Genomic DNA, 11,859 nt, shown 5'->3' on the forward strand with positions numbered 1-11,859 from the left:
TGTGCCTGTTGAGGTGTCGTCTTCAAGGTGTAGGTTGATGTCTCCTATTATAAGGATGTTTGAGGCAGATACACATGTATTCGAGATGAAGTCCATGAGTTGTGTTTGGGAGTCTTGCCATTTTCCCGGTGGTCTGTAGAATAGGATTGCATTGAGGTGTCCTATTAGGTTTGGATGATTAATTCTTGTCGAGGCAATTTCAAGTTGTGGTGAGGTAGATTCACCCGTGGTTGTGATGGTAAATTCGGGTTTGTAAATTATGGCTATTCCGCCCCCTCTTTTTCCAATTCTTGTCCAGTGGGTGATTTTGTATTCTGGTGGGCATGTTTCTAGGATGGCGGGGTCTGTGGGGCTGTGGAACCAGGTTTCTGTGATAAATAGAAGGTCTAAAATATCTGTGGTGATCCAGTCTAGTATATCTACTGAGTTGCTTACTGCTGATCTTGCATTGATGTATCCCAATTGGATTGAGCGGTGTGGTTCTGTGGGGAGGTTCAATGTGTTTATTTTTATTAGTTGTCTGTTTTTTCGGTGGTTGAGTTTGTTGTTGTTGTTTTCCTCTTTTTGTTGGTGGTGTTCATTTCCGGAGATTTTTCCTTTTGGTTGGTTATTGTGTCTTTGGTTTGGTGAGTTGTTAATAGGTTGTACATAGGGTTGGTGTATTGTGGGTGGGTTGTTGTGGATGTTCTTTAGAGTGGGCATTGTGTGTATGTGAGTGCTGTATGATTTGTGGGTTATGGGGTTGTTGTTGTCTTGGTTGTGGGTTGTGTTTTAAAGACCTTACACAACTTTAGTGCTGAGTTTAAGTATTTATGATATCTTTTTTCTATTTTTCTTACTAGAGAAATGGTATTAGAAACTGCATTTCTGGACTTTCCCCTGGATTCTATTTATTGTGCCAAAATTTCAACACGAATCCAAGATATGCATGCAAACAAATTGATTAACAAGCCATTAAGTATCAATTAATTATGTTTAACAATAAATCACTGAAATTAATTGGCTCTTATTTGGTTTTGCGTGTGCATCTGCCTGCCTGCTATAACACCAGGCACTTAAATCCCGTGGAGGGGCATAATCGAACGGGGTGCCCAAGTTTTCCTGAGGGCAACCTCGCAGGACGTCCTCGCAAAGGGGCGGGGAAACCTGTATTATCAAAACAAGATGGGCGTCCATCTTTCATTTCGATAATACAGTCGGGGACGCACAAATCTCAACATTTAGGTCGAGCTTAGAGATGGTCATCCTTAGAGATGGTCATCCCCGGTTTTCAGCAATAATGGAAACCGAGGACACCCATCTCATCAGCAATAATGGAAACCGAGGACGCCCATCTCAGAAATGACCAAATCCAAGCCATCTGGTCGTGGGAGGAGCCAGCATTCAAAGTGCACTGGTCCCCCTCACATGCCAGGACACCAACCGGGCACCCTAGGGGGCACTGCAGTGGACTTCACAAATTGCTCTCAGGTGCATAGCTCCCTTACCTTCAGTGCTGAGCCCCCCAAAACCCACTCCCCACAACTGTACAACACTACCATAGCCCTAAGGGGTGAAGGGAGGCACCTACATGTGGGTACAGTGGGTTTGTGGTGGGTTTTGAAGGGCTCACATTTACCACCACAAGTGTATGAGGAAGGGGGGATGGGCCTGGGTCCGCCTGCCTGAAGTGCACTGCACCCACTAAAACTGCTCCAGGGACCTGCATACTGCTGTCAGGGAGCTAGGTATGACATTTGAGGCTGGCATAGAGGCTGGCAAAAAAATATTTTAAACATGTTTAAAAACTTTTTGGGGGGTGGGAGGGGGTTAGTGACCACTGGGGGAGTAAGGTGAGGTCATCCCCGATTCCTTCCGGTGGTCATCTGGTCAGTTCGGGCACCTTTTTGAGACTTGGTTGCAAGAAAAAATGGACCAAGTCAGCCAAGTGCTCGACAGGGACATCCTTCTTTTTTCCATTATCAGCCGAGGATGCCCATGTGTTAAGCACGCCCCAGTCCCGCCTTCACTATGCTTCCGACACGCTCCCGTGAACTTTTGTCATCCCCGCGATGGAAAGCAGTTGAGGATGCCCAAAATCGGCTTTCGATTATGCCGATTCGGGCGACCCTGGGAGAAGGATGCCCATCTTCCGATCTGTGTCAAAAGATGGGCGCCCTTCTCTTTCGAAAATAAGCCTGATAGCGTGCAACTCAAAAGGGGTGTGGCTAGGGCAGAGGCATTGGCGGGTTGGGGCGTGCCAAAAAGTTGCATATGGTGTTATAAAATGGTGCCATTTACATGCAGAAATGGCATGAGTTGGGTGCCAGCATTTGCACCAGGTTTCAGTTGGCGTAAATACTGGTGCTCAACTTTTGGTGTCGGAATCGACTCTAGGTGCTGTTCTGTAAAGGGCATTCATCCCGGAGCACCCTTTATAGAATACTGCTTAGCGATGATTTTTTTCAGTGCTGATTTTTGAGTGCCATTTATAGAATTCCCCTTCCCCTTTGGTTCTACTCAATAAAGTTTCTAAGACTAATTGGTACATCTTGCTTTTCCTTTTGGTTTCTTGCACAAGCTATTCACACCCCTTGGTGTGGCAATCCTCTTTAAACTGCCGCTGTGTTGGACACCCAGACCACATCCTCTGGCAACAGATTCTACAGCTTAATTATGTGCTGCGAAAAAAACAACAACAAAAAAACAAACTTTCTATGATTTGTTTTCAACCTGCTGGTCATTAGTTTCATGGATTGCCCTCTTGTTTTTGTGTTGTTTGACAAATTAAACAACTATTTTCTATTTATCTGTTCCACTCCTTTCATATCCCGTCATCTTTTCTCTAAGCTGAAAAGCCCTATCCTGCTTATCCTTGCTTCATAAGGGAGATGCTCCATCTCTGTTACCCTTCTCTGAACCTTTTCTAATTGCACTATATCCATTTTGAGATGGGGTGACCAGAACTACACAAAGTATGCATGGTGCAGATGCACCAGAGACCTATCTTCCGAGCGTGGGGCACCCCCTCGGTGGATCTTTTTGCCACTCAGATCAATCACAAGGTCCCTCAGTTCTGTTCCAGGCTTCAGGCCCATGACAGACTAGCATCAGATGCCTTTCTCCTGCATTTGGGGACAGGCCTTCTGTATGTGTATCCTCCCATACCTCTAGTAGGAAAGACTTTGCTGAAACTCAAGCAAGACTGCGGAACCATGATCCTAATTGCACCCTTCTGGCCGCGTCAGATTTGGTTCCTTTTTTTCTGGAGTTGTCCTCCGAAGAACCGTGAAGATTGGAGTGTTTTCCAACCCTCATCACTCAGAACGAGGGATCACTTCTACGTCCCAACCTCCAGTCTCTGGCTCTCACGGCCTGGATGTTGAGAGCTTAGAATTCGCCTCCTTGGGTCTTTCAGAGGGTGTCACCCGAGTCTTCCTTGCTTCTAGGAAAGATTCTACAAAGAGGTGTTACTCTTTTAAATGGAGGAGGTTTGGTGTGACAGCAAGGCCCTAGATCCTCTTTCTTGCGACACAACGTAACCAAAGACAATAATGGACATATCCTAACTCTTCCTCTCCCTCTCTAAGCTCTCCCCAATTGTCTTTACCATACACGTACCTCATTCTACTATAATATCACCTTGATATTGGTCACACCTTATATTTGTTCACACCGGAATCGGTTAACACCGTTTACGGTACTATGTCACATTGAGCCTGCAAAGAGGTGGGAAAATGTGGGATACAAATGCGACAAATAAATACAGAGACACAATGATATCTTAGTTTTGTTCTCCATCTCTTTTCAGATAATACCTAACACTCTACTTGCTTTTTTTATCAGCCAGATAGGGTTGAAAATTTCAATAAATTATCCACAATTATTCCAAGATCTTTTTCTTGGGTGGTGACTCCTAACTCAGGACCACTGTTCCCTCTAAGCTGAGCGGGAGTCCTCCAACTCTATTGCTGCCAGTAGGGGATAGTGCTTCAATATTGTGTTTTCAATTGCTAGGGACAGGAGTCCTGCAGAGTTTGCCTGCCCCTCACTATTGAAAATGTGATATTGAAATTGCACCCCCCACTGGCAGGACTGTAGGTAAAGGACTCCCGCTCAGCTTTCTTCTGTAGTGACACATGTGACAGACAATATTAATGTACGTGACACACCAAACACTAAAATTCACAGCTGAACAAAGCACACTTATAGATTTCATTGTTTAACTATAAGTTTAGTATGAATTTGCCTATCCCATATCAAAGAGCTGTATGCAACAAATCATTCCCAGATTTCTCACTTGTCATCCTACAAAACAAACATATATTCAAAGTCTAGTGTCACCTCAGTAACAGCAACACAAAATCCCTCCACTGCCAGATATTGTAAAGCAATATAAAAACCTGCAAATATGCTACTCAAACTATATAGCAAACAGAATCTATGGACAGCAGACGTCACATCGAAAATGCTCCTCATGGTAATCTAAGCAGAGCTAAAATTGTCATAACTGTGACTAATAATAATTTTACCTTCCATGGCTACTGCTAGTATAGCTACAGTTTGGACAGTCTCAATTCTTTAATTTCATAAACTGCTAAATATCTAAAATCGATCTGTCTCAGTTTCTCATGCTGCAGATAAAAATATTCTTACCCAGAAATCAAACAGGAAGTGAAAAAGAATGTTGCGATGGGTTAACTTCTTACAAGCTTAGCTTCATGAAATAAAATGGGGGTCAGAATGCATCACCTACCCCATTCTTTCAAAGTAATTTGGCTAATAACATTGGAGGGATCAATAAAACCTTTAATTTTTATTTGATAACATTCTGGCTTAGAACTCTTGAATAGCAAAGAATTTTCAGTTATAACAATTGCCAAACTTGGTCAGACCAAAAAGGTCTATACAACCAGCATCCCATCTAAGACAGGAGAAAGCAGCGAGTCCTTAGGGTATAAGAAACAGGCATGTGTAAGGCGGTCCATGTACTGTTATACCCTTCCAGTTCCCTGCTATTATTATATAGGAGTAAGCTGACATCCCTGCCTCTTATGATAAGTGGCTTGTGACAGGGGTGAGAAGACTTTGACTTTGAGAGTCACAACCCAGTTGGGTTTTCAGGATTTCCACAGTGAATACATGTGAGATTTATTTGCATGCAAGGAGGCAGTACATGCAAATACATGATCTCATTGATGTTCATTGTGGAAACCCTGAATATCTGAATGGGTTGCAGCCCTTGAGGATTGAGTTTGACTAGCCCTAGCTTGTGATGTCCAATTACTGCCTTCCAGATATGTTAACTACCAGTGGCAGCTGAACATCCTTTTATTTGGGGCCCTTTTACTAAAGCTTAGCATATGCTAACGGACATTAGTGTGCGCTAAATGTCGTGAATCCTATTTTATACCTATGAGCCATGGGGCACTTAGCACATGCTAATGTCTGTTAGTGTGAGCTAACGGACCCCTAAGCTTTCTAGTTGCTGATGCAGCATCTGGCAAAATGTTGGTTGGTCCATGGCCTACTCTGTTCCTTTGCTTGTGTCCGCCATAAAGAACAATTCTACATTGATCTTATTATTGTTTTTTTGATGTCCAATGCATACAAAATGAAAGCAAATGCCATCTTATATTATTGCCAGTTCAGCCCTTCATCATGTGGCATGTACTTGCCAAACCTATGCAATTCTTGCTATAAATTGAAACTGCTATGTACTGCTAAAAAAAGACTATTACTTTTCTTCTGTTGATAAAGAAACAAACATCTTGCAATGGGAAAATGGTAGAAGAAGAAGACATGAATTGAGATTGCAGAGTGGTAGATTTAGAAGTAAGATTAGGATATACATTTTCATGGAGAGGATGGTGGATGCCTGGAATATCCTCTCTGGAGGTGGGGGGGGGGGGGGTTGTGGGGACAAAAAGTGACCAAATTCAAAACCATATTGGATAAACACAGAGAATCCCTATTCAGAAAGAGCATGAAATCAAAAGCAAAATTAAATGACCTTCAGTCTTTAAACAGGGCATAGACAGATGTAAGCTGCTCAGAGCAGTAAATATAACTCTGCCCACAATTAGTAAAAACTGCAATTTATCTAGAGCAGTGGGTCCCAAGCCTGTCCTGAGAGAACCCCAGCCAGTCAGGTTTTCAGGCTATCCACAATGAATATGCATGAGATAAATTTGTATATCAAGGAGACAATGCAAGCAAATCGATCTCATAAATATTCATTGTGGATATCCTAAGAACGTGGCTGGCTGGGGTTCCTACAGGACAGGTTTGGGAATTATTGCTCCAGAGGCTAATCCATACTCAGCAAAGTTATACAGATTTGCCAGTGGACTAGTCAACCTCCATATTTTATGGATGAGGACCAAGAATGGAGAATAAAGTAAAAAGCATATGATAACCCTTGGAGGAACAGTTGAAGGGTTCAATAAGTGGCTCCATTGTGGGACTTGTGCTTTAAAGGCAGTCTTTTTAAAGTGAAAAGATTATGTTCTATGCATCATATGTACGCATTTATAACTCAATTTTGGAAAAGAATCTGAAAGTCAGTAGCTTTCAGGTATTGTGACTGAGGCTATCCCACCTGGTAATTAGGCACAGCATAAGGATAGATATAATGGCACATTGTTTTGAATGTTGACTTCACATAACATTCATATGCCATCATTTATGTAACATTTTAAAACTTATTCCTGTGATTATTGAACCACATCTAGTGTCCCTGTACTACAAATTAAGCCAAAAGATTAACTTCAAATTATAAAGATCATGAAGGTCCCTTTTTCTCAAGCCACAAAATCATTTTTGAAGCAGGTAGATAAAACTGATCAACTAACAGAAGATCTGTCTTCTGGGTTTGAGATTCAATTTTACAGTCTCATTTTCAGTAGTTAGGAGCTGCATTAATAAAACTGATATTCATTTCACTACCATAATTTGTCAGTTACATTCTATAGAATCCGACTGAAATAGAAAGCTCCAAGAACTGCACAGGCTTCCTTACTCCACTCCCCTGCCTCCTCCTCCCATGTCTTACACTTGTCACATGCACACACACACATTCTTGCCTTCTCTGTGAGAAGAAACACAGCATTAATGTTTTTTTAGGTCACAGCTCTGCAGGCGGCACACATGGTACTGCACAAACTGATATATACACTAGCTAGCAGCATTATGCTCCAGGAGATTTGAGTCTTTCTGAATCCAGTAATCAGGAAAAGAGTTCTAGGCATCCACAAACGATTAACCTAATCCATTAATATCTCATAATTATCAGGAAGTTTTTCTTCAAATATATAAAACACTGAACAATTGTCAGCTTCAGTTTATTCAATTGTTTGGGATAGAGGGGGAGAGCCATGATAAGGTTTAAAGTGCAACATTCATGACAACAGTAAAAAGATCCTTTATGCTCCTGATCTGAAATTATTGATTTATTGGGATTTATTAACAGCCTTTATAAAGAGATTCACCCAAGGCGGTGTACAGCAGGTACAGTTTAACATAAAACTTATAATTTTGATAACTGTATAACAATAGTAAAATAACCAGGAATAAACATAAACACAATAAACGAAGTAAACTTGAAAACAGTAAATCGAAACCTAATAATAGAACTACCATGAAACAGTATAAAAAACATACACATTTAACAGCACTGGAATTCAAATACCAGATATATAAGACAATGTTAGCATAATACTAATGATATATCTAATATGCATGCATTAGAACATTCAGCTAACATAGATACGATGCTAAAGATTTTCTACAATAAGGCTTATCATATAGCTGAGGGACCAAGAGCAGATATATGATGTGAACAAGATGCATGGCACAGAGTCAGTTGGGATAATTTGATGGTTGGCTAAACTCAAGGCAAGTTCTTTGTAAAGTTAGGCAAGAGATAAGGAACTGATCTAAGTTACAGTGTGTATAGCAAGCTGGTTCAGGTGTAGAATGAGTGCAACATTCTTGCTTCTTTGTTTTGCAAGGCACATGCCATGCCCCCAGATTCTGTATATGCCACGCAAAGTTGGGCGTGCAAATTCAGGTGCCAATCAAAGATATGCACATAAACTAATTAGCTAAATAGGTGCTATCAATAATTGGTGTTAACTGGCAGAAATTTGGAGTTAAGACGCGCATCTGCCCTAAGCCCAATTCTATAACGTGTGCCTAAATGTCATACCACGCAACCCCAAAGGGGATGTGGCCATGGGAGGGGCATGAGCAAGTCAGGGGTGTTCCCAGAAGTTAGGCATGATGTTATTTACATGCCTTACTACCATAAGTTGGACACCGTCGCCAGCATTTACAGCAACCTTTGGCAGGCATAAATACCCATAATTAGGCACAAACCCCCAGATTCTATATAGCATGCCTACAGATCCATGCCAAAATCCAAGCGGATTCTATAACAACATGCGTAGCTTAACAAGCTTAATAAGTGCTGATAACAGCAATTAACAAGCAATGATGAGCACTAATTGGCAATAATTAGAATTTGCACACACAACTTGCTAAGCATAAATTAGTGCACCAAACTTCTAATGCTTGCAGGCAAAATGGGGTGTGGTTATGAGAAGGGAAATGGGTGTTCCAAAATTTACGGGTGTAATAGAATATGGTTCAGTGTGCCTAAATCTATGTGCTGGGATTTACGGCATCTTTTGGTTGGTGTAAATGGATGCGCGTAGTTTTAGGCGCTAAGATATGAACTAAGCTTATTCTATTTACCGCACCTAATCTAGGCGCCGCTTATAGAATATGCTTAGTCTGCACTGATTTCTGCGCTGATTTTTTAGGTGCCATATATAAAATCTCAACCAAGATGTGTGCTAAGCTAGTATTCTGTAAAGGTCGTTCCACACAGAGCACCCTTTGCAGAATACTACTTTAATGTGGATAATCCCAGCACCTAACTTTGGACACCATTTATTGAATGACCCCACCCCACCCCCATGATGTATCATAGCATAACAGCAGAAACTTCTCAGACAATTTCTTACCACACAGCTCCAAGGTTGTCAACTTGACTACAAATCATCGCAAGATAGGATCCTAGTTCTAGGTTTCTGTCTCCTATCTATTATTATTATTATTAATTAATTTATGGCATTTGTACCCCACGTTATCCCAAACAGGTTTGGGTTCAATGTGGCTTACATCAAACTTTTAAAGCAAACTACAGTACAAGAACTATAACGAAAATATAAAACAATAATAGGTAAAAACATCCAAGCAGTAAGATGACTCAATCTAGGACATCTTGTTCTTCAGAATATTGTCAGATAAAGGATGGAATGACCAGGGCAATGAATTCAGGAAGGCAACACTGTTAATTGTGATATGGCATGTCTTACCCGTGAAAGTAACATAGAAATATATGTCTAATTCAAGCATTACAATTCTAAAGTCTGTGCTCAGATGCCATAGCTATAAGCATGGTGGTTATCACAATTCTGGAGGGATCACTCACCTAAGCGACTTCCTTATACCATCTCTGTAAACTGGGTGGTACTGACTCAAAATGCAGCATGATCATTTAGGCCAGTGGTTCTCAAGCCAGTCCTCAGGACACACCCAGCCAGTCAGGTTTTCAGGATAACCACAATCAATATGCATGAGATAGATTTCCATACCAAGGAGGCAGTGCATGCAAATCTATCTCATACATATGCAAGGTGGATTTCCTATAAAACATGAGCGGTGTGTCCCGAGGACTGGTTTGAGAAGAACTGATTTAGACTAATCTTTCTGAGGCAGATAAAAAATAAATCCTAAGTGTATTTTGTTAATATGAACTGTATGTTATGCCTGCAAAACATTAAGGCCAGAGAGGTGCTATACAAATTAGAGCTGTCAGGTCACAGTTTCAGGAAGAAGGTTGTCAGCCATTTCTTCTGTTTCTGAATTCACGTTTCAGGGCATTGTGGAATTTATAGCTCTGATTCTCCCATTCAAAAACAAAACACTACAGGTCAAAGCCTATAGAGTTGCTTTAAAAAAAAACCAGGACTGGCCTAAGCATCTATCTAGGAATTGACGCACATGGCAGCACTTTGTATATGCAGAAAGCGCATAGAAAGTAATGTTCAGAAATGTCACTGTACATATGGCATACCTTAATATCACCTAAGTATCTTAACACGGCTTTTCATGTATTTGTTTTGCAGTTGAACAAGACCATGAAGATAATCCTCCTTCCATGACCTTGAGCCCTGACCTTGGCTCCAACAAGTCCAAGTTAAATGAATGCCCAAGGGATTCTGGTTGCTACATTTCTTCAGAAAATTCAGACAATGGGAAAGATGATCTAGAGATTGGAAGCCTATGTGATGCTGTGGAGAGAATCACTGTCACAGATACTAACTGAATCAAACCTTTTCTAGCAGTTACTGCAAATGGGACTCCTTCAACATATCTTCTGCATTGCACTATAAAAAAAATCAACTTTTAGGCAGAAGTGCAAGGGTGTGGGAGAACCACATAACACTGAAGATAAAGAACTACTGATCCACTTAATCTGTCCATGGAACGGAACTGAAGAAGTCATCAAGGGTAGCCACATACCCCAAGGCAGAAGCCAGAAAGTGAGATTATACATCAGGAGAAATTTCTTTCTGCCTTGGGAAAGGAAGAGCCCCATTCCTCCTTCGCCTTTTGAGAATTTCATACACTTCTGTCTTGAGAGGCATTTTAGTATGGGCATCTTATACATAAATAGTATCAGTGAAAGGTATCAAAAAAGAAAGTACTGAATTTCTCTTCATTATGTTATGCAATATATGAAAAATCATTTTTAAAAATACCAAGCTGCAAAATAAATCAGTAGATATTTTTCCAGCAAACTTTTCTTCAAACAACCCCAAAACTAGCATATAGGGGCCCTTTTACTAAGCCGCATAGGCACCTATGTGCGCCTGTGTGTCAATTTTGAGTTACCGCCCGGCTACCACATGACCCTTGAGGTAAATTCATTTTTGACGCACATCCGCTACGCGCACCATAAAATATTTTTATTTTCTGGCGCGCGGGCGGTAATTGGCATTTCATGCACGTAGACCATTAACGCCCGGTTACCGTGTGAGACCTTACCACTAGATCAATGGCTGGCGGTAAAGCCTCAGACCCAAAATGGACGCATGGCAATTTTCATTTTGACACACGTCCATTTTCGGCAAAAATTTTTAAAAAGGCATTTTTTACAGGTGCGCTGAAAAATGATTCTATGCAGGCCCAAAACACGTGTCTACACTACCGCAGGCCATTTTTCAGTGTGCCTTTGTAAAAGGGACCCATAATTTCTTTTTCTAACTACTGAAAAAATGTTGTACAAAATGTATATATATATAATGATGTTGATTTTTACACCCCTTTCAGCCCTTTTCATGTTGCTGTTGGGTTTCTGTACCAAACTGCGTAAATTCAGTAGTAGCACTGGGAGGGGGGAGGGGAGACCATAAATGGGGCTCAATAATTAGCACTAAACACTATTCTATGAAGGACCTTCTGGGATGAGCGCCCTTTATAGAGTAGCGCTCAGAGTTGATTCTCTGTGTCTAAAGTTGTTAAGGCCAATTAATTCATACTTGATAACTCATTAGGCAATTTTGTTGCGCGTGCATCATGGCTCTGTGCCAAAATTCCAGTGCTACATATAGAATCTGGGGGTTAGTGCCAATAATTGGCCTTTAAACAAGCAATTATGGCGTTAATTGGAATTAATTAATTTATAAGCATGTAAATTTAGGCACATGATCTGTGCCTAAATTTTACACGCATTCCAAAAAAAGGGGGTGTGTGTGGAAAAGGGAAGGTCATGGGTGGTTCAGGGCAGATTGTGGATGTGGTTTTTGG

General features: G+C 41.1%; 1 protein-coding gene across 2 annotated transcripts in view; it reads left to right on the plus strand.

The window, feature by feature from the left end:
• Window positions 1–10,945, plus strand: part of SAMSN1 (SAM domain, SH3 domain and nuclear localization signals 1) — a 59,850-nt gene extending 48,905 nt beyond the window's left edge. For both annotated transcript variants that reach the window (XM_030205119.1, XM_030205120.1), the window contains exon 8: window positions 10,176–10,945. In XM_030205119.1, the coding sequence (XP_030060979.1) occupies window positions 10,176–10,375 (200 nt within the window). In that variant the 3' untranslated portion in view covers window positions 10,376–10,945. The remainder of the gene's footprint in view (window positions 1–10,175) is intronic.
• The last annotated feature ends 914 nt before the right edge of the window (window positions 10,946–11,859 follow it).

The sequence above is a fragment of the Microcaecilia unicolor genome, chromosome 5 (genome assembly GCF_901765095.1).
Source record: "Microcaecilia unicolor chromosome 5, aMicUni1.1, whole genome shotgun sequence".
Classification (NCBI taxonomy): Eukaryota; Metazoa; Chordata; class Amphibia; order Gymnophiona; family Siphonopidae; genus Microcaecilia; species Microcaecilia unicolor.